We start from the raw sequence: 23242 nt of genomic DNA, 5'->3' as shown, positions 1-23242 counted from the left end.
CACTCAGGAGATACTGAGCTAGGTCTGAGTCCCATTATCACTTGCTGGGCTTGTTGGCAGGAGCCACAGTATTTTTCCTGCCTTTGCCCTTGCCCTCTGTGGCCTGTTTTCCAAGGTAGCCTGTAGATTATCTTTTTTTTTTTTAATTTTTTTTTCCAACGTTTATTTATTTTTGGGACAGAGAGAGACAAAGCATGAACAGGGGAGGGGCAGAGAGAGAGGGAGACACAGAATCGGAAACAGGCTCCAGGCTCTGAGCCATCAGCCCAGAGCCCGACGCGGGGCTCGAACTCCCAGACCGCAAGATCGTGACCCGGCTGAAGTTGGACGCTTAACCGACTGTGCCACCCAGGCGCCCCTGTAGATTATCTTTTAATTTTTTCCTTCTTATTTTTTTTATGTTTTTATTTATTTTTGAGACAGAGACAGGGCATGAGCAGGGGAGGGGCAGAGAGGGAGACACAGAATCCGAAGCAAGCTCCAGGCTCCGAGCTGTCAGCACAGAGCCCGACATGGGGCTCGAACCCATGGACTGTGAGATCATGACCTGAGCTGAAGTCGGAGGCTTAACCGACTGAGCCACCCAGGTGCCCCATTTTTTCCTTATTAAAAAAACCTTTATGCATATACATTTCTATTTTTATTTAAATAATAAAACATGCAGTACTTACTATGTGCCAAGTCTTGTTCTAAACCCTTGATAAGTATCAATTCATTTGTCATTGTCCCCATTTTATAGATAACGAAACTGCACAGAGGAGTTCTGCCCTAGGTTACAAAGCTGGTAGGTGGGTGTTTGAAACCAGACTGTCTCCATAAATGTTTGTTTGGTTAGTTCTGTCTTCTTCCCTTGCCAACGTCTAGAATACTATGTGTCATTCAGGAGGTGCTTAAGCAAATCCCTGTGAAGCTCATGTTCTAGTGGTGCAAGACTCACGATCAACAAGAATTCTTGATTACTTCTGAGGGGTCTTTTAAAAATCTTTCCCTTCTTATGGCTTCCCATTATGTCTAGAATGAAGCATGAGCTCTGTTCCTGCCAGAGGAGGCCCTACAGCATCTGGCCCCACCCACCTCTCCCACCCTCACACCTCCTACACTCCCAACAAGCTGCCACGGTTTCCGTTCCTCTAACACACCAATTTAGGTTTCACTTCCAGGCTTTTGGAACTGCCGTGCCCTCCACCAGAAAGCTCTTTGCTTCAGCTATTCGTGTGGCCGGCTCCTTTTGGTCAGCGTATCTGTCACCTCCAACGAAAGGAGTTCGATCCTGCCTATCCAAAGAAAGCATCCTTTCGTCAGTCACTACTTAACACACTCCTTATACCCCGGGGTGGGTGTGTTCTAGGTGGCCGTTTATTTATCTTTAGTTTGTTTGTATACTGTCCTTCAAACCCCCAGCTCTAGCCACTGGATGGAGCCAGTGTGACCTTTCCTTACCTCCCAGCCTTTGTGCACGCTGGGCAATGCTGCCACGCATCCCGTCTTCCTGTTCAATTACACCTGTAAACCTGATGCTGCCCTTCGGGTTCAAGACACCAAATTCCTGCCTGCCAGAATTTTTAATTGGGCAATTCCCCTCCCCGCCATAAGGAAAATGGTTTTTGAAATCTCAGGAATGACGGCCTCTGCAGAACAAAATAAACACCTGCTCCATAGGTGATGGCAGCCAGCGAGGTGAAGAGACACGGTGGGCACGGCCACCTCAAAGCAGCCGCGCGGGCGCAGCCATCTTCTCTCCGCGCAGGCGGAGGCGCAGGCGCAGACGCAGGCGCACGCGCCCCAGCCCCATCTCTTTCGCGTCCCGCCGGCGGGAGGGGGCCTGGTGGTGACTATTGGCTCACGCGGGCTCAAAGGCCCCGCTGAGCGTGCGCACACCAGCCTGCTGCAGCCCTGTAGGCTGCGGAGCCCGAGTCGGTCCCGAAGCGGAAGTGTTGCTCAGGGCCAGTTCTTGTAATGGTCTCCTCTGCAGTGAGCAGAAAATCTATTGTCGAGAGGGTGAGAAAGAGGAGGGGGGATGGGTTGAGAGGGCGAGTGCTAGGGGTGATGGGCCAAGTGATGGGGAGTTCTGGAGGAACGAAGGAAGGGGGATTTGGGAGGATCATTGATGCGGGGAGTTGTGGGGTGATGGGAGACTGAATGAAGGTCTCTGGGGCATGATGGTGGACAAAGTTACGGGACTAGTCAGGGTTGAATGGGGCTTAATTAAACGTTGACTTTTACACGTTTTCCGGCACAGTGATTTGCGCTAAGGGTTCTTACGCACTCCTCATCAGGCGCCTCCTTAGGCGCGCCCCACCTTTTCCTCTCCCCTCTCCCCTCTCCCCTCGCCCACACCCCAGCGTAGGGGCCTGGTGTGAATGCTCCAGCCGAAGTGAATCTGCACCCGAAGGCTTCCTTCTGGCTCCTGGGCAAGCCGGCCCCAGTGAGGTGAGGAGGAGAAGGAAGAGGTACCTGAGTGGACTCACTTCGGGGCTTGGGGGTTGGGGTGGGCGAGGCCTGGTGCCGCGGGGTCTGGGGGGATCATTGGGCTTAAAACGTCATGGGGATGATAGTTTTTAAAAGTTCATTTTACTTGGTGTATGATAAATACTAACACATTTGAATTACAGATTAATTAAAAATAAAAGAAAATCAAAAGGAATTGATTTTTATCCCCCTGCATTTAAATGTCCGGTCCATTCTTAGCAAGTTTTTAGTGGGTATTCGGGGTATGCGTTTTTAAACTTTTAACAGTTTGAAATGGGTTCCTGCAATTTTATAACCTACCTTATTTTCATTTAGAAGTTTACTGTGATTCAGCTTAAAAATTTATTCTCTAACATTTAAAAAACTTAATTTAGATATACGTACAGAGAAATATACAAATACTAAAGCATACAGTTCCATACAACATTTTTAATAGGTCTGTAACATTTCACTCCTTGTATTTCCTTACTAATCGCTTATTATGAGTCACAGGATTAACTTTGGCATTCAGAAAGTCAGTGCTGAGGTGAAGGTACTTACAGAGAAGTTGTGATGCATTAGAATACATTATTTCATTAGGTAGAATGCCTAGAATTACAATTTCTGGGTCAGTACACAAGTATATATAGAAAAAAAACCCTTTTGTGTTAGATGCTCATGTGAGGAAGAGAGTCAAGAATACACAGGTGGTTGTTGAAAACTACATGGTTGCCCAAACTTCCACAGAATGGCCTCATGCCCCTCTAGTGTGAGGGGAATTTCTAGGCAGATAATTCTGGGCATATAAACCTTATGGGTTCTCTCATATGCTGTACACTTTTCCATTCTTCCAGCTCAGCTTTCACACATCTCTGCCTTTTCCCAAGAAAAGCAGGAAATGGCCAAACCCCAGGTAAGTATGCTGTTTCTTCCTTTTTTTTTTTTTTTTTTTTTACCATGGACGTGATGAGCTACTTAGGAATCTCTGACCTAAAATAGGAAATTATTTGTACATAAGCATTAGGATCAGGGAAAATGAGAGACAGCAAGGCCAAGTTAGAATGTAGACATTAGGGTGTGACAGATACTAACATTGACTTACAGATTTCTCTTTGAGCTTCTGGCAGCCAGAGGGAAACATAACCAGGAACCTGGTTCACCTTACTCCTCAGGAGAGAGTGCACTGAGTTCTCAGGGAAGTAAAGGTTTCCTGTGTTTGCCTTCCAAGGCATTTCTTTTCTGAGTCTTCATGTGGTTGGTGGAATTGTCTTCAACCACAGCCTAGTGATAAATGCAGTCACTGGTTTCCTACAGATATTTCTTTTTTTTTTTTTTTTAATTTTTTAATGTTTATTTTTTATTTATATTAGAAAGAGAGAGAGAGAGAGTGAGCAGGGGAGGGGCAGAGAGACAGAGACAGAACCTGAAGCAGGCTCCAGGCTCCGAGCTGTCCGCACAGAGTCTGATGCGGGGCTTGAACCCACAAACTGTGAGATATGACCTGAGCCTAAGTCGGAGGAAATTTTTACTCATCATAATTCCCTGGAGATTCAGACAAGTTGTCAGTTCTTTCCTTTTTTATTGCTGGGTGGTATTCCATGGTATAGATGTACTGTAGCTTATTTATCCATTCTCCTGTTGAAAATCATTTGGATTATTTCCAGTTTTGGCAATTACTAGTAAAGCCACTTTAATATTCATACACAGGTTTTTGTGTGCATATATGTTTTCATTTCTCTAGAATAAATATTGGATTTCTGGGTCTTTTGGTAACTGTATGCTTAACGTTTTAAGAATCTGCCAAATTGTTTTCCAGAATAGTTGAATCATTTTTCATTTTCACCAGCAATGTATAAGAATTCCAGTTGCTTCACATTTTTGCCAGCACTTGGTATTGTCAGTATTTTTTTAATGTTTATTTATTTATTTTGAGAGAGCACGAGCGTGAGCGAGGGAGGGGCATAGAGAGGGAGAGAGTGAATCCCAAGCAGGTTGATCGTGACCTGAGCTGAAATCAAGGGTTGGACACGTAGCCAACTGAGCCATCTAGGCGCCCTGGTATTGTTAGTATTTTTAATTTTAGTCATCCTAGTAGTATAGTTATTGTCTCATCATGCCTTTAATTTATGTTTCACTAATAGCTGATGATGTTTAAGACCTCTATATGTTTCTTTATTTTTTGTATATCCTCTTTGGCGAAGTGTTCAATCAAGTCATCTGCCCATTTTATTTATTTTTTTTTTATTTTATTTTTTTTCAATATATGAAATTTATTGTCAACTTGGTTTCCATACAACACCCAGTGCTCATCCCAAAAGGTGCCCTCCTCAATACCCATCACCCACCCTCCCCTCCCTCCCACCCCCCATCAACCCTCAGTTTGTCATCTGCCCATTTTAAAATTGGATTGTTTTCTCGCTCTTGAAATTGGGGAGAGTTAGTTATGTATATTGTTTACAAGTCCTTTGTCAGACACAAGTCCTTTGTCAGATACATTTGTAAATATTTTGTCTATATTTCTTCAAGCCACGTCTTTTCATTCGCTTAGTGTTATTCACAGAGCAAGAATTTTTAATTTTGAAAATGGCCAATATATGAATTATTTCCTTCACGCACGGTTATTTCAACATCACGTTTAAGAATTCTTTGCTGGGTCTGGGGTGCCTGGGTGTCTCATTGGGTTGAGCATCTGACTCTTGATTTTGGCTCAGGTCATGATCTCAGGGTTTGTGGGTTCAAGCCCTGCATTGGGCTCTGCGCTGACAGTGCAGAGCCTGCTTGGGATTCTCTCTCTGCCCCTCCCCTGCTTGCTCTCTCTGTCTCAAAATAAATAAATAAACATTAAAAAATAATTCTTTGTTGGATCCTAAGTCATGAAGATTTTTTCCTGTTTCTTCTGTAAGTTTCATAGTTATTGGTTTTCCATTTAGATCTGTGATCTCTTCTGTGTTAAATTTTATATAAGGTGTAAGGATTAAGTTGAGGGTCATTATTTTGCATATGGAATTCCATTCGTTCTAACCCCATTTGTTGAAAGTATAATTTTTCTCTTTTGAATTGCGTTTGCAGTTTTGTCATAAATAAATTGGCTGTGTTTGTGGATCTGTTTCTGGACTCTGTTCTGTTGATTTATAGATCTAACCCTCTGCCAGTACCACACTTTTTTAAAGTTTTTATTCAAATTCCAGTTAGTTAACATACAGGGTAATGTTAGTTTCATGTAGACAATATAGTATTTCAACACTTCTATACAACACCCTGTGCTCATCCCAACCAGTACCCTCCTTAATCTCCATCACCTGTTTAACCCGTCCCCCCACCCACCTCCCATCTGGTAACCATCAGTTTGTTCTCAATAGTTCAGAGTCTGTTTCTTGACTTGACTCTCTCTTTTTCCCCTTTGCTTGTTTGTTTTGTGTTTTAAATTCCACATAAGTGAAATCACATGGTATTTGTCTTTCTCTGACTTACTTCACTTAGCATAATACGCTCTAGCTCCATCCATGTCGTTGCAAATGGCAAGATTTCATTCTTTTAAATGGCTGGGTAAAATTCCATTGTATATATATACACCACATTTTCTTTTTTTTTTTTTTTTTAAGTTTTTATTTATTTATTTATTTAATTTTTTTTTATGAAGTTTATTGTCAAATTGGTTTCCATTCAACACCCAGTGCTCATCCCAAAAGGTGCCCTCCTCAATACCCATCACCCACCCTCCCCTGCCTCCCACCCCCCATCAACCCTCAGTTTGTTCTCAGTTTTTAAGAGTCTCTTATGCTTTGGCTCTCTTCCACTCTAACCTCTTTTTTTTTTTTTTCCTTCCCCTCCCCCATGGGTTTCTGTTAAGTTTCTTAGGATCCACATAAGAGTGAAACCATATGGTATCTGTCTTTCTCTGTATGGCTTATTTCACTTAGCATCACACTCTCCAGTTCCATCCATGTTGCTACAAAGGGCCATATTTCATTCTTTCTCATTGCCACGTAGTACTCCATTGTATACACCACATTTTCTATTAATCAGTTGATGGACACTTGAGCTGCTTCCATCATTTGGCTTTTGCAGGTAATGCTGCTATAAACATCAGGGTGCATGTTTCCCTTTGAATTAGTATTTTTGTATTCTTTGGATAAATACCTAATAGTGCGATTGCTGGATCATAGGGTAGTTTTATTTTTAACTTTTTGAGGAGCCTCCATAGCTGTTTTCCAAAGTGGCTGCACCTGTTTGCATTCCCACCAATAGTGCAAGAGGGTTCCCCTCTCTTCACTTCCTGGCTAACACCTGTTGTTTCGTGTGTTGTTGATTTTAGCCATAATGGCAGGCGTGAGGTGAAACCTCATTGTAGTTTTGATTTGAGGAGTGATGTTGAGCCTCTTTTCATGTGTCTGTTTGCCATCTGGATGTCTTCTTTGGAAAAATGTCTATTCATTTCTTCTGCCCATTTTTTTTTTTCAACGTTTATTTATTTTTGGGACAGAGAGAGACAGAGCATGAACGGGGGAGGGGCAGAGAGAGAGGGAGACACAGAATTGGAAACAGGCTCCAGGCTCTGAGCCATCAGCCCAGAGCCTGACGCGGGGCTCGAACTCACGGACCGCGAGATCGTGACCTGGCTGAAGTCGGATGCTCAACCGACTGCGCCACCCAGGCGCCCCATCTTCTGCCCATTTTTAATTGGATTATTTGGGTTTTGGATGTTGAGTTTTATAAGTTCTTTATATGTTTTGGACAATAACCCTTTATTGGATATGTCATTTGCAAATATCTTCTTCCATTCTCTAGGTTGCCTCTTAGTTTTGTTGATTGTTTTCTTTGCTGTGCAGAAGCTTTTTATATTGGTATAGTCCCAGGGGCTTATTTTTGCTTTTGTTCCCTGGGCACAGAGACATATCTAGCAAGAAGTTGCTGTGGCAGATGTCAGAGAAGTTACTGCCTGTGTTCACTTCTAGGATTTATATGGTTTCAGGTCTTATAGTTGGTCTTTTATCCATTTTGAATTTATTTTTGCATATGGTGTAAGAAAATGGTCCGGTGTCATTCCTCTGCATATTGCTGTCCAGTTTTCCCAACACCATTTGTTGGAGAGATACTATTTTTCCTATTGGATATTCTTTCCTGCTTTCTCCAGGATTAATTGACCATATAGTTGTGGGTTCTATTCTGTTCTATTGATCCGTGTGTCTGTTTTTGTGCCAGTACCACACAGTTTTGATCACTTTGTAATATAACTTGAAGTCTGGAATTGTGATGCCTCCAGCTTTGCTTTTCTTTTTCAAGGTTGCTTTGGCTGTTTAGGGGCTTTTGTGGTTTCATACAAATGTTAGGATTGTTTGTTCTAGCTCTGTGAAAAATGCCGTTAGTATTTTGATACAGATCGCATTAAACGTGTAGATTGTCCTTTGGATAATAGAGACATTTTAACAATATTTGTTCTTCCAATCTGTGAGTACAGATTGTCTTTCCATTTCTTTGTGTCATCTTTAGTTTATCAGTGTTTTATAGTTTTCAGAGTACAGATATTTCACCTCTTTGGTTAGGTTTATTCCTAAATATCTTATTGTTTTTGGTGCAGTTGTACATGGGACTGATTGCTCAATTTCTGTTCTGCTTCATTATTGGAATATATAAATGCAACAGATTTCTGTATGTTGATTTTATATCCTGCAACTTTACTAAACTTGCTTATCAGTTCCAGCAATTTTTTGGTGGAGTCTTTTGGGTTTTCTATGTATGATATATTGTCATCTGCAAACAGTGAACATTTTACTTCTTCCTTGCTGATTTGGATGCCTTTTATTTCTTTTTGTTGTCTGATTACTGTGGCTAGGACTTCCAGTACTGTGTTGAACAAAAGTGGTGAGAGTGGACATCCCTGTCTTGTTCCTGACTGTAGAGGAAAAGGTCTCAGTTTTTCCCCATTGAGTATGATGTTAGCTTTGGGGTTTTCATATATGGCCTTTATAATGTTGAGGTATGTTCCCTCTAAGCCTACTTTCCTGAGAGTTTTCATCATGAATGGATGTTGTATTTTGTCAAATGCTCTTTCTGCATCTATTGAAATGATCATATGGTTCTTAACCTTTCTTTTCTTTTCTTTAAAAAATGTTCAACATTTATTTATTTTTGAGAAACAGAGCATGAGTTGGGGGAGGGGCAGAGAGAGAGGGAGACAAAGAATCCAAAGCAGGCTCCAGACTCCAAGCCATCATCACAGAGCCAGACATGGGGCCCAAACCCACGAACTGCAAGATCATGACCTGAGATGAAGTCAGACACTTAACCAACTGAGCCACCCAGATGCCCCTTAACCTTTCTTTTCTTAATGTGCTGTAACATGTAGACTGATTTGCAAATATTGCAACTCAGGAATAAATTCCACTTGATTGTGGTGAATGATATTTTTCATGTATTTTTAGATTTGGTTTGGTAGTATTTTATTGATAATTTTTGCCTCCATGTTCATCAGGAATGTTGGCCTGTACTCTTTTATTTTTTTTTTATTTTTTATTTCATTTTATTTTTACATTTTTTTCTTTATGTTTATTTATTTTTGAGAGAGAGAGGGAGAATGAGCAGGGGAGGGGGAGAGAGAGGGAGACACAGAATCTGAAGCAGGCTCCAGGCGCTGAGCTGTCAGCACAGAACCCGATGCAAGGCTTGAACTCACAAACTGTGAGATCATGACCTGAGCCGCAGTCAGATGCTTAACCAACTGAACCACCCAGGTGCCCCTGGCCTGTAGTTCTTTTTTAGTGGTGTCTTATCTGGTTTTGGTGTCAGGGTAATGCTGGCTTCATAGAATGAATTTGGAAGTTTCCTTCCTTTTCTGTTTTTTGGAATAGTTTGAGAAGAATAGGCATAAACCCTTCTTTAAATGTTTGGTGGAAATAGGGGAGCCTGGGTGACTCAGTCATTTAAGCATCTTACTCTTGATTTTGGCTCAGGTTATGATCTCATGGTTCATGAGTTCAAGCCCTGTGTCTGGCTGCACACTGATAGTGTGGAGCCTGCTTGGGATTCTCTCTCTCCCCCTTGCTCTCTGTCCCTCCGCCACTTGTGCTTTCTCTCGCTCGCTCTCTCTCCATTTCTCCAAATAAATAAATAAACTTTAATTAGGCAATTAATTTTTTAAAAAGCCTCTAAATATTTGGTAGAATTAGCCTATGAAGCTGTCTGGCCCTGGACTTTTGTTTGTTGGGAGTTTTTTGATTACTGATTCAGTTTGTTTGCTGGTTATCAGTCTGTTCAAGTTTTCTATTTCTTCCTGTTTTGGTTTTGGTAGCTTATATGTTTGTAGGAATTTATCTGTTTCTTCCAGGATGTCCAGTTAGTTGGCATATAGTTTTTCATAGTACTCTCTTATAATTACTTGTATTTCTGTGATGTTGGTTGTTCTGTGTTGTCTCTCATTTGTGATTTTATTTATTTGTGTCCTTTCTGTTTTCTTTTTGATAAGTCTGGCTAGAGGTTTATCAATTTTATTAATTTTTTTCAAAGAAATAGTTCCTGGTTTCAGTGATTTGTTCTGTTTTTTTTTTATTTAATTATTTATTTTTTAAAATTTATATCCAAATTAGCATATACTACAACACTGATTTCAGCTGTAGATTCCTTAGTTCCCCTTTACCCATTTAGCCCATCCCCCTTCACACAACCCCTCCAGTAACCCTCAGTTTGTTCATATTTATGAGTCTCTTCTGTTTTGTCCCCCTCCCTGTTTTTATATTATTTTTGTTTCCCTTCCCTTGTGTTCATCTGTTTTGTCTCTTAAAGTCCTCATATGAGTGAAGTCATACGGTTTTTGTCTTTCTCTGACTAATTTCACTCAGCATAATACCCTTCAGTTCCATCCACGTAGTTGCAAATGGCAAGATTTCATTCTTTTTGATTGCCGAGTAATACTCCATTGTATATATATACACACCACATCTTCTTTATCCATTCATCCATTAGTGAACATTTGGGCTCTTTCTATACTTTGGCTATTGTTGATAGTGCTGCTATAAACATTGGGGTGCATGTGCCCCTTCAAAACAGCATACCTGTATCCCTTGGATAATTTTTTTTAATGTTTATTTATTTTTGAAGGAGAGAGAGACAGAGTGTGAGCAGGGGAGGGGCAGAGAGAGGGAGACACAGAATCTGAAGCAGGCTCTAGGCTTTGAGCTGTTAGCACAGAGACCAACTCAGGGCTTGAACTCACAAACTGAGATCACGACCCGAGCCAATGTTGGATGCTTAACTGACTGAGTTGCCCAGGTTCCCCGTTCTATTATTTTTTAAGTTTCTGTATCATTTATTTCTGTTCTAATCTCTATTATTTCCTTCCCTCTGCTGGTGATAGGCTTCATTTGTTCTTTTTCTAGCTCCTTTATGTGTAAGGGTAGGTTGTTTATTTGAGAGTTTTCTTGCTTCTTGAGGTAGGCCTGTATTTCTGCATACTTTCTTCTTAGGACAGCTTTTGCTGCATCCCAAAGGCTTTGGAGAAGTGTGTTTTAATTTTCATTTGTTTTATGTATTTTTTAATTTTTTCTTTGATTTTCTTGTTGACCCATTCATTGTTTGGTAGCATATTGTTTAACCTCCATATATTTATGGTCTTTCCAGATTTTTTCTTGTGGTTAACTTCAAGTTTCATGGTGTTGTGGTTCAGAGAACCACATAGTATGAATGGTATGATTTCAGTCTTTTTGTATTTGTTGAGGTCTGTGTTGTGACCTAATATGTGATCTATTCTGGAGAATGTCCCATGTGCCCTTGAAAGTAATGTGTATTCTGCTGTTTTAGAATAGTATGTTCTAAGTATATCCATTAAGTGCATCTGGTCCAGTGTGTCATTCAAAACCATTGTTTCCTTATTTATTTTCCGTTTAGATGATCTGTCCCTTGATGTAAGTGGGATGGTAAAGTTCCCTACTATTTTGTATTATTATCAATTAATTCCTGTAAGCAGTTGGTTAAGCATCCAACTTTGGCTCAGGTCATGATCTCACGGTTCATGAGTTTGAGCCCCATGTTGGGCTTTGTGCTGACAGCTCAGAGCCTGGAGCCTGCTTCGGATTCTGTGTCTCCCTTTCCCTCTGTTCCTCCCCTGCTTGCGCTCTTTCTGTCTCTCAAAAATAAGATTAAAAAAATAAATAAAATGAGTCTCTTGTATTGGGTGCCTGGATGGCTCAGTGGGTACAGCATGTGACTCTTGATCTTGGGGTTGTGAGTTAAAGCCCCACATTGGATGTAGAGATTACTGAGAAAATAAAATCTTCAAAAAGTGAAAAATAAAATGAGTCTCTTGTAGGCAACATATAGATGGTCTTATTTTTTTATCCATTCTGACACCCTATGTTTTGTAATTGGAGTTTTTAGTCCATTTACATTCAGAGCAATTATTAATAGATATGTATTTGTTGCCATTTTATTTCTTGTTTTGTCATCACTTCTGGAGATTTTCTCTGTTCCTTTCTGGTCTTTGTCACTTTTGGCCTTTCCATTCCACTCAAAGTGTCTCCTTTAGTATTTCTTGCAGGGCATGTTTACTGGTCACAAACTCTTTAATATTTGTCTGGAAAACTCTTTATCTCTCCTTCTGTTCTGAATGATAGCTTTGCTGGATAGAGTATATTCTTGGCTGCAGATTTTTCCCATTCAGCACTGTGAATATATCATGCCACTCCCTTCTGGTCCATTTACATTCAGAGTAATTATTGGTAGATATGTATTTTATTTGTATTACTTGTTTTGTGGTTGTTTCTGGAGATTTTCTCTGATCCTTTCTTGTCTTTCTCTCATGTTTTGCTAATTAAAAATTTTTTTTAATGTTTATTTATTTTGAATTTTTTTTTTCAACGTTTATTTATTTTTGGGACAGAGAGAGACAGAACATGAACAGGGGAGGGGCAGAGAGAGAGGGAGGCACAGAATCGGAAACAGGCTCCAGGCTCTGAGCCATCAGCCCAGAGCCCGACGCGGGGCTCGAACTCACGGACCGCGAGATCGTGACCTGGCTGAAGTCGGACGCTTCACCGACTGCGCCACCCAGGCGCCCCAATGTTTATTTATTTTGAAGGAGAGAGAGACAGAGTGTGAGGAGGGGAGGGGCAGAGAGAGAGATAGAGAATCTGAAGTGGGCTCCAGGCTCTGAGCTGTCAGCACAGAGCCCACAGCAGGGCTCGAACTCACGAGCCGTGAGATCATGACCTGAGCTGAAGTTGGATGCTTAACCAACTGAGGCACCCAGGCCCCCCATTTTGCTCATTGTCTTTTAGTGATATATTTGGATTTCTTTTTATTCTTTTCATGGTTATTAGTGGTTTTTGATAGATGGTCACCATTAGGTTTGTGTATAACATCTTCTGCAAATAGCAATATATATTGATGGTCATTCCAGTTTGAACCCATTCTTTTCTCCTCCCCACATTTTAGGTATGTTATTATATTTTATATCCTTTTTTTGTCTGAGTTCCTTCACTGATTTTTACAGAAATGATCTGATTTTGCAGAAATATGCAGAAATATTTTTTTTTTAAATTTTTTTTTTTCAACGTTTATTTATTTTTGGGACAGAGAGAGACACAGCATGAACAGGGGAGGGGCAGAGAGAGGGAGACACAGAATTGGAAACAGGCTCCAGGCTCTGAGCCATCAGCCCAGAGCCCGATGCGGGGCTCAAACTCACGGACCGCGAGATCGTGACCTGGCTGAAGTCGGACGCTTAACCGACTGCGCCACCCAGGCGCCCCTGCAGAAATATTTTTTACTGCTTTTGTATTTCCTGCCTTTATACTGTCACTTTTGAATTTTTTTGTTTATTTAATTTTGTTAATGTTTGTTTATTTTTGAGAGAGAGTCCAAGCATGAGTGGGCAAGGGGCAAAGAGAGAGGAAGACACAGAATCTGAAGCAGGCTCCGGGCTCTGAGCCGTCAGCACAGAGCCAGACGTGGCGCTCAAACTCACGAACAGTGAGATCATGACCTGAGCCAAAGTTGGGCACTTAACTGACTGAGCCACCCAGGCACCCCTTTTAAGTTTTTTTTTTTTTTTGAGAGAAAGTGAGCGCATGCACTGGGGAGGGGGAGACAGAGAGGGAGAGAGAGAATCTAAAGCAGGCTCTGTGCTGTCAGCGCAGAGCCTGACGTGGGGCTCAATCTCAGGAACTGCAAGATCATGCATGACCTGAGCTGAAATCAAGAGTCGGATGATTGGGGCGCCTGGGTGGCTCAGTCAGTTAAGCGGCCAACTTCGGCTCAGGTCATGATCTCATGGTTCGTGAGTTTGAGCCCCATGTCAGGTTCTGTGCTGACAGCTCAGAGCCTGGAGCCTCCTTTGGATTCTGTGTCTCCCTCTGTCTCTGCCCCTCCCCCACTCACGCTTTGTCTTTCTAAAAAAATAAATAAAAACATTAAAAAGTCAAATGATTAACTGAGCCACCGAGGCACCCCTGTACTGTCACTTTTGTCTCTCCTTTCCACTCAAAGACTCCCCCTTAATATTTCTTGCAGGGCTGGTTTAGTGGTCACATGCTCCTTTAGTTTTTGTTTGTTCAGGAAATTCTTTTTCTCTCTATTCTGAAGGATAGCCTTGCTGGATAGAGTATTCTTGGCAACAGATTTTTCCATTCAGCAATTTGAATATATTATGCCACTCCCTCCTGGTTTGCCAAGTTTCTGTTGATAAATCTGCAGGTAGCCTTATGGGTCTTCCCTTATAAGTTAAGGACTGTTTTTTTATGATTTTATTTCTTGACTAATCTCTACACCCAACATGGGGCTCAAACCCACAACCCCAAGATCAAGAGTCACATGCTGTACTGACTGAGCCAGCCAGGCACCCCTTAAGACTTTGTCTTGCTGCTTTTAAGATTTTTTCTTCATCACTATATTTTGCACATTTAATTACAATATGTCTTGCTGTTGGCCCACCTTTGTTGATTTTGATCGGAGATCTCTGTTCCTTGTGGATCTGGATGTCTGTTTCCTTCCCCAGGTTAGGGAAGTTTTCAGCTCTTATTTCTTCAAATAAGTTTTCTGCCCCCTTTTCTCTTTCTTCCTCTTCTGGGACTCCTATAATACGAATGTTATGTTTGATGGAGTCACCGAGATCCCTAACTAAGTCTATTTCTCGTGTTGCATAATTCTCTCTTTCTTTTCTTCAGCTGTATTATTTTCCATTAGTTTGTCCTCTAGGTCACTAATTTGTTTTTCTGTTTCTTCTAACCTGCTGTTCATTGCACCAGGCGTGTTTCTCATCTCATTTATTGCATTCTTCATCTCTGATTGATTTGTTTTTCACTCTTTTATCTCTTTGGTAAGCATCTCACTGATGTCTTCTATTTTTTTCTCAAGCCCAGTGAGTATCCATATGATTGTGCTTTATTTTTTTATTTTTATTTTTTAACGTTTATTTATTTTTGAGACAGAGAGAGACAGAGCATGAACAGGAGAGGGGCAGAGAGAGAGGGAGACACAGAATCTGAAACAGGCTCCAGGCTCTGAGCTGTCAGCACAGAGCCCGACTTGGGGCTCGAACTCACGGACCGTGAGATCATGACCTGAGCCGAGGTCAGACGCCTAACCAACCAAGCCACCCCGGCGCCCCCATCTGATTGTTCTTTAAATTATCCATCAGGCATGTTACTTATATCTGTTTTGCTTAAATCTCTGGCCATGGCCTTACCTTGTTTATTCCTAGGTATTTTGTTCCTTTTGATGCACTTGTAAATCTGGTTGTTTTCTTAATATGGCTTTCTGATAGTTTGTTTTTAGTGTATAGAAACACAACAGATTTCTGATTATTAATTTTGTGTCCTACAACTTTACTGAATTTATTTGAGTAGTTATTTGGTGGTGTCTTTAGGGTTCTTAATGTAATAGCATCTCATTTGCAAATAGTGACAGTTTTACTTCTTCCTATTTAAATGCCTTTTATTTCTTTCTTTTTTCTGTGTAATTACTGTGGCTAGGCCTTCCAGTATTCTTTTGAATAAAAGTGGTGAGTAGACATCCTTGGGTTGTTTCTAATCTTAGAGTAAAGGCTTTCAGCTTTTCACTGTTGAGTATAAAATTAGGTGTGGGCTTGTCATATATGGCCTTTATTGTGTTGAGATACCTTCTCTGCATATCCACTTTGTTGGGGGTTTTTATCATAAATGGATGTTGAAATTTGTCAAATGCTTTTTTTGGTGTATCTCATTGATTTTTGGATGTTGAACCATTCTTGTATGCCTGGAATGAATCCCACTTGGTCATGGGGTGTGATCCTTTACATGTTATTATTGACATTGAATTCGGTTTGCTAATATTTAGTTGAGGACTTTTGCATCTATGTTCAGCAGGGATATTGGCCTGTAATTTTTTTGTAGTGTCTTTGGTTTTGGTATCAGGGTAATGCTGGCCTTGTAAAGTGAGTTTGAAAGTGTTCCTTCCTCTTCAAGAGTTGGAATAATTTGAGGAAGCCAACTTGACCTGGACTTTTGTTTATTGGGAGTTTTTGATTACTGATTCAATTTCATTGTTAATAATTGGTCTATTCAGATTTTCTATTTCTTCATGATTTAGTCTTAGAAGATTATATGTTTCTAGGAATTTGTCCATTTTTTCTAGGTTGTCTAATTGGTAGTATATAACTGTTTATTGTATTCTCTTTTCCTTTGTATTTCTGTGGTATCAGTTTTAATTTCTCATTTGTTTATGATTTTATTATTTGGGCTCTCTTTTCTTGAGTCTGGCTAAAAGTTTGTTCATTTTGTTTACCTTTTCAAAGAACCATCTCTTACTTTCATTCATCCTTTCTATTCTTTTTTTTTTTTTTTTTTTAGTGTCTATTTCATTTATTTCCATTCTGATCTTTATTCTTTCCTTTCTAATACTAACTTTGGGCTTTGTTCTTTCTTTATTTCCTTAAGTGTTAAGACAGATTGTTTATTTGATGTTTTTCTTGTTTCCTGAGGTAGACCTGTATTGCTATGAACTTCTCTCAGAACTGCTTTTGCTGTGTCCCAAAGATTTTGGAACATTGTGTTTCCATTTTCATTTGTCTCATGTTATCTTTTGATTTCTTTTTGATTCATTCATTGGTTAATAGCATGTTGTTTAGTCTCCATGTTTGTGTTTTTCCAGTTGTTTCTTGTAATTGATTTTTAGTTTCATACAGTTGTAGAAAAGATGCTTGATATGATTTCAGTCTTGTTAAACTTATTGACTTGTTTTGTGATCTAACACGTAGTCCATCCTGGAGAATGTTCCTTGTGCACTCAAGAAAAATGTGTATTCTCCTGTTTTTTTAATGTTTATTTATTTTTGAGAGAGAGACAGAAAGAGAGAGAGAGAGAAAGAGAATGAACACAGGATGGATCCGAAGCAGGCTTGAGTCTCTGAACTGTCAGCACAGAGCCTGACATGGGGCTTGAAACCACGAACTGTGAGATCATGACCTGAGCTGAAGTAGGATGCATAACCGACTGAGCCACCCAGGCGCCCCATCTCCTGTTTTTGGATGGGGTGTTCTGTATATATCTATTAAGTCCCTCTGGTCTAGTGTGTTGTTTAAGGCCAATGTTTTCTTTTTGATTTTTTTGTCTGGATGATCTCTCCATTGATTTAAGTGAGGTGTTAAAATCCCCTACTATTATTGTATTGCTGTCTATTTATCTCTTTATTGCTGTTAATATTTGCTTTATATATTTAGGTGCTCCTATATTCAGTTCATACATATTTACAAATGTCATATCATCTTGTTAGATCAACCCCTTTATCATTATGTAGTACCCTTCTTTGTCTTTTGTTATGGTCTTTGTTTTAAAGTCTAATTTTTCTGATACAAGTATTCCTATCCCAGCTCTCTTTTTATTTCCACTTACATGATATATCCTTTTCTATCCCTTTACTTTCTTTTTTTTTAATTTTAATGTTTATTTTTTTTTTTTTTTTAATTTTTTTTTTTTTTCAACGTTTATTTATTTTTGGGACAGAGAGAGACAGAGCATGAACGGGGGAGGGGCAGAGAGAGAGGGAGACACAGAATCGGAAACAGGCTCCAGGCTCTGAGCCATCAGCCCAGAGCCCGACGCGGGGCTCGAACTCACGGACCGCGAGATCGTGACCTGGCTGAAGTCGGACGCTTAACCGACTGCGCCACCCAGGCGCCCCTTAATGTTTATTTTTGAGAGAGAGAGCAAGCGAGCATGAACAGGGTAGGGGCAGAGAGAGAGGGGGATACATAGACTCTGAAGTAGGCTCCAGGCTCTGAGTTGTCAGTACGGAGCCTCACACGGGGCTTGAACTCGTGAACTGCGAGATCATGACTTGGGCCGAAGTCGGAAGCTTAACCAACTGAGCCACCCAGTTTCCCCTCTACTTTTAGTCTGTGTGTGTCCTTAGGTTTGAAGTGAGTCTCTTGTGCGTAGCCTATAAAAGGGCTTTTTTCCCATCCATCCACCCTTTGTTTTTTGATTGGAGCATTTAGTCCATTTACATTTAATTATTGATAGATATGTACTTATTGCCATTTTGTTAATTGTTTTCTGGCTGTTGTAGTTCCCCTCTGTTTCTTCTTCTCTTTCTTCCCTTATGGTTTGTCTTCTGTAGTGTTGTGTTTAGATTCCTTTCTATGTATTTACTGTAATTTTTTTCTTTGTGGTTACTGTTCGGTTCACATATAACATGTATGTAACTCATTTTTGAATTGACAGTAAATTAATTTTGAACACATTCCAAAACTTTAAATTTTTACTCCTTCCTCCTACATTTTAGATTTTTGATGATACAGTTTACTTTTTATTTTATGTATCCCTTAACTGTTTTATTTTCTTTTTTTTTTTTTTTTTTTTTTTTTTTTTTTTTTTTAATTTTTTTTTTTCAACGTTTATTTATTTTTGGGACAGAGAGAGACAGAGCATGAACGGGGGAGGGGCAGAGAGAGAGGGAGACACAGAATCGGAAACAGGCTCCAGGCTCTGAGCCATCAGCCCAGAGCCTGATGCGGGGCTCGAACTCACAGACAGCGAGATCGTGACCTGGCTGAAGTCGGACGCTTAACCGACTGCGCCACCCAGGCGCCCCAACTGTTTTATTTTCAATTAATTTTACTACTTCTGTCTTTTACCCTTCATACTTGCTTTATAAGTGGTTGATCTACTACCTTTAATTTTTACCTACCTTTTCTATTTTCACTTTCGTATGTATTTTAAAATTAATTAGTGCCTTTTCTTCTTAGCTTAGAGAAGTCCCTTTAACATTTCTTGTACGGCCAGTTTAGTGGTGATGAACTCTGTTAGATTTTGCTTATCTGGAAAACTCTTAATCTCTCCTTCAATTTTGAATGATAACCTTGATGGGTAGAGAATTCCTGGTTGGCACTTTTTCCCCTTTTAGTACTTTAAATATGTCACCCCACTCCTTTTTGGTTTGCAAAGTTTCTGCTGAAAAGTCTAAAAACCTTATGGGGTCTCCTTTGTACATGGTATTGTTGCTTTTCTCTTACTGCTTTTAAGATTTTCTTGTTATCCTTGGGGTGCCTGGGTGGCTCAGTCGGTTGAGCCTTTGACTCTTGTTTTGGCTTGGGTCATGATCTCATGGTTTGTGGGTTTGATCCCCACATCGGGCTCTGTGCTGACAGTGTAGAGCCTGCTTGGGATTCTCTCTTTCTCCTTCTCTCTCTGCCCCTTCCTGGCTCGTGCACACGCATGCACTCTCTCTCTCTCTCTAAATAAATAAATAAACCTAAAAAAAATATTTTCTCACTATCCTTAACTTCTACCATTATAATTATAATGTGTCCTGGTGTGTTTTTCTTTGGGTTCATCTTAATTTGAACTCTCTGGGCTTCTTGAACTTGAATGTCTGTATCCTTCCCCAGGTTAGGGAAGTTTTCAGCCACTATTTCTTCAAGAAATTTTACGATCCTTTTTCTCTTCTGGGACTCTTACAATGCAAATATTATTCTGCTTAATGTTGTGCCTGTGGTCCTTTAAGATATCCTTACTTTTAGTTCTTTTTTTACCTTGCTGCTCTTTCTGACTGTTTTCCATTGCTTTGTCTTATGGTCCTCTGATTTGTGCTTCCATTTCATTCATTCAACTTTTGAACCCCTCTAGTGTATTTTTCAGTTTAGTTATAACTTCTGTTTGGTACTTATATATTTTTTTCTTTTTGTTGAAGTTCTTACTGTGTTCATCCATTCTTCTCCTGAGATCAGTGAGTATCTTTACGACCATCACTTAGAATTCTTTATTGGGTAGGTTGCTAATCTCTATTTCATTAAGGTCTTTTTCTGAGGATTTGCCTTCTTCTTTGGTTTGGAACATATTCCTCTGTCTCCTCGTTTTGCATGTCTCTCTACGTTTGTCTGTATATATTAGGTAAAACAGCTACCTCCCTCAGTCTTGAAGGAGCAGTCTTGTGTAGGAAATGTTCCATGTGGCCCAGAATTCTCCCTTGGCCACCAGAGTCTGGCACTCTGTGGGTGTCTCTTGTGTGGGCTGCATGTGCATGCTGGCTCTGATAGGGCCGGCCATAGCTGCTGTGTGGGGAGGTCAGGACTCAGGGCACTTGCCTGGCTTTGTTGTGACTGGACTGCTTCATGGGGAGAGTGGGATTCAAGCTGTTAGCCCATCCATTGTGGCTTGGTCTCTGCATGGGGAGGGCAGGGCTCATGGCACTCACCCTATCCGTTCACAGTTTAGCCACTATGTGGAAAGATGGGGATGGGTCACTGACCTGGCCTGTTTGCATCTTGGCCACTGAGCAGGGAGAATGGGGCTTGGGATGCTTCACCTGTCATTCCTGTGGCTTGGTCTCTGCGAAGGTTGCATGGTGCTTGGGGTGCTAGCCCAGCCCTGTTGTGGGTTGGGCACTATGCAGGGTGCGTGGGGTGCTAATTCAGCCCAGTTATGGCATGGGGTGGGCAGAGCATGGCCTCTGGTGCTAGTAAGCACCAAAAATGGTGCCTGTTGGTTTCATCACCATCAAATTAGGATGAGATTGCTAAAATGCCATTGTCCAGTGCTTCCATCCCCAGATAAAGTCCTTGTAAGTTCCTGCCTCTGTGACAGCTGCTTTGAGTGGCATCTATATGTTCCCTGTAGTACTATGATTCTCCTGATCTTAATCCCCATTGGTTTTCAAAACTAGACATGTTGGGGTCTTATCTTTCTGATGCTGGCCCCCAGGGTTGGGGGTTGCTGAAGTGGGGCACAATCCCTTTACTCTTTGAGTAGAGTTCCATATTTTTGGGATCCCTTCTGATTGTGGGGTCACCACGTCTGGGATGGGTGGGTTCCCAGGCAAGGCTCTGTCATTGCCTCTCCTGCCCTTCTCAGTGTGTCTCCTTGTCTTTTGTTATGGATGTGCTGTTCATCTAGTTCTCAGGTCCTTTTTAGAGGAAAATTGTTCCACATATAGCTGGAAGTTTGTTGTGTCCATGGGAGGAGGTGATTTCATGGTCTTCCCACAGGGCCATCTTGAACTCCTCTCTCATTGTGGTTTTATTTTGCAGTTTCCTGATGTTAAGTATCTTTATATGTACCTATTTGTAATTTGTATATCTGTTTTGGCTTAATATCTTTTGCGTTTTTTTAGTTTTGAGAGTTCTTTATGTATTCTCAATATAACTTTTTTTTTTTTTTTTTTGGCCAGAATGTGATTTGTAAATATTTTGTTTCATTCTGTGGCTTTTTCTTCTCTTAACAGTGTCTTTGAATTTTACTGTCCCACCTAAGAAATATTTGGCTACCCTAATGTTAAAAAGGTTTTCTCCTATATTTTCTTCTCGAAATTTTATAGGTTTAGATTTTGCATTAGGTCTGTGATCTATTTTGAGTCTAAGTTTTATATATATTGGAGGTATTTACTGGAGGTTTTTTCTGCGTATTTATATCCAATTGTTCCAGCACCATTTGTTGAAATGGGAACTCCCATTTTCCATTGAATTGCCATTGCACTTTTTCTAAAGTTTATTTATTTATTTTTGAGAGAGAGAGAGAACGGGAACTGGGGAGGGGCAGGGAGAGAGGGAGAGAGAGGATCCTAAATAGGCTCTGCACTGTCGGCATGGAATCCAGGGAAGGGCTCAAACCCTCAAACTGTGCGATCATGACCTGAGCCGAAATCAAGAGTTGGACACTCAACTGACTGAGCCACCCAGACGCCCCTACCTTTGCACTTTTGTCAAAAATAATGTTTAAGTATAAAGAGATAAAGTACATTTAATTATATGTGAAATGCAGTTTATATGTGAACAACTTGATGCATTAGCACAAAGTGAACACACCGTGTAGTCACCCTCCAGGTCAAGATTAGAACATAACAAGGACCTCAATCCACACTCATGCCTTCTCCCAATCAGTACCACCCACAAAGATAATCAGTCACTCCTGATTTTTAGCATCATGGATTGGCCCTGCCTGTTCTCTTACTATTTTTAAATAGAATCATGCAGCATGTACTCTTGTGTCTGGATTCTTTTGTTCATCAGTACATCTGCAAGATTCATCTTTGTTGGATGTGTAGTTGTAGTTCATTTATTTTCATTACCACCCAGGATCCCATTAAGTGACTGTGCCACAATTTACCCGTTGTGTATTGAGGGACATTTGAATTTTTTCCACAGTTTTTGTTTTAGAAGTAGTGCTTGTGTGAACATCCCTGTACTTGTTTTCTAGAGCATATGTGCATGATTTTCTTTAAGCTGTGTACCTAGAAGTAAATTCTACTATTGCTGGGTCATAACATATGGAAATCGTTAACTTTAGTAAACAGTGTCAAACTGTTTCCCCAAGCAACTCTGCCAGCTTATATTCCTACTAAGTATGTGAGAGTTCTCATTTCAACACAATCTTACAATATTTTAGTCTGCTTAATTATAACCTTTCTTTTTTTAAAAAAAAAAAAAAATTTTAACGTTTATTTATTTTTGAGACAGAGAGAGACAGAGCATGGACGGGGGAGGGTCAGAGAGAGAGAGGGAGACACAGAATCGGAAACAGGCTCCAGGCTCTGAGCTGTCCGCACAGAGCCCGATGCGGGGCTTGAACTCACAAACCGCGAGATCATGACCTGAGCCGAAGTTGGACGCTTAACCGACTGAGCCACCCAGGCGCCCCTAATTATAACCTTTCTAGTGGGGGCATAGTAGTGTCTCAGCATGCTTAAAACTTCATTTATGTGGGTGCTAATTGCATTGAGTACATTTAAGTGGTTGCCTGAGTGCTAATGGGGTTGAGTACGTTTTCTTATGTTCATAGGTCATTGAGGTTTTCTTTTTAGTGAAGTACATATTCACATCTCTTCTCTGGTTTTCTGTGTTGTGTGTTTCTTATTGATTTGTAGGACTTTTGTTATGTTCCAGATAAGATCCCTTTATCAGTTTTTAATGTTTATTTATTTTTGAGTGAGAGACAGAGAGTGAGTGTGGGAGGGACAGAGAGAAGGGGGGAGACATAGAATTCAAGTGGGCTCCAGGCTCTGAGCTGTCAGCACAGAGCCCGACATGGGGCTCAAACTCATGAACCGTGAGATCATGACCTAAGCTGAAGTCGGATGCTTAACCGACTGAGCCACCCAGGCGCCCCCTTTATCACTTTTGAGTGTAGCAGATAGTCTTCCCATTTAAAGCTTGCCTTTTTACTTTAGTACTTAAAAAACATTTTTTTTAATGTTTCTTTATTTTTGAGAGAGAGAGAGAGAGAGAGAGAGAGAGAGTGCAAGCAGGGGAGGGGCAGAGAGAGAGGGAGACAGAATCTGAAACAGGCTCCAGGTTCTGAGATGTCAGCACAGAGCCCGATGCAGGGCTCGAACC

General features: G+C 40.7%; 1 protein-coding gene across 10 annotated transcripts in view; it reads left to right on the top strand.

Moving 5' to 3' along the window:
• The first annotated feature begins 1786 nt into the window (after positions 1-1786).
• ZNF182 (zinc finger protein 182) overlaps positions 1787-23242 on the top strand; it is a 31294-nt gene continuing 9838 nt past the window's right edge. For 2 of the 10 annotated variants that reach the window (XM_045470992.1, XM_045470989.1), the window contains exons 1-3: positions 1787-1998; positions 2343-2450; positions 3303-3361. In XM_045470992.1, the coding sequence (XP_045326948.1) occupies positions 3347-3361 (15 nt within the window). In that variant the 5' untranslated portion in view covers positions 1787-1998; positions 2343-2450; positions 3303-3346. Of the gene's footprint in view, positions 1999-2239; positions 2451-3302; positions 3362-23242 lie in introns of all 10 variants that reach the window. The other 8 variants (XM_045470990.1, XM_045470991.1, XM_045470985.1 and 5 more) reach the window with 8 other exon arrangements.

Source organism: Leopardus geoffroyi, chromosome X (genome assembly GCF_018350155.1).
Source record: "Leopardus geoffroyi isolate Oge1 chromosome X, O.geoffroyi_Oge1_pat1.0, whole genome shotgun sequence".
NCBI lineage: Eukaryota > Metazoa > Chordata > Mammalia > Carnivora > Felidae > Leopardus > Leopardus geoffroyi.
This window is presented reverse-complemented; position numbering and strand designations above follow the sequence as displayed.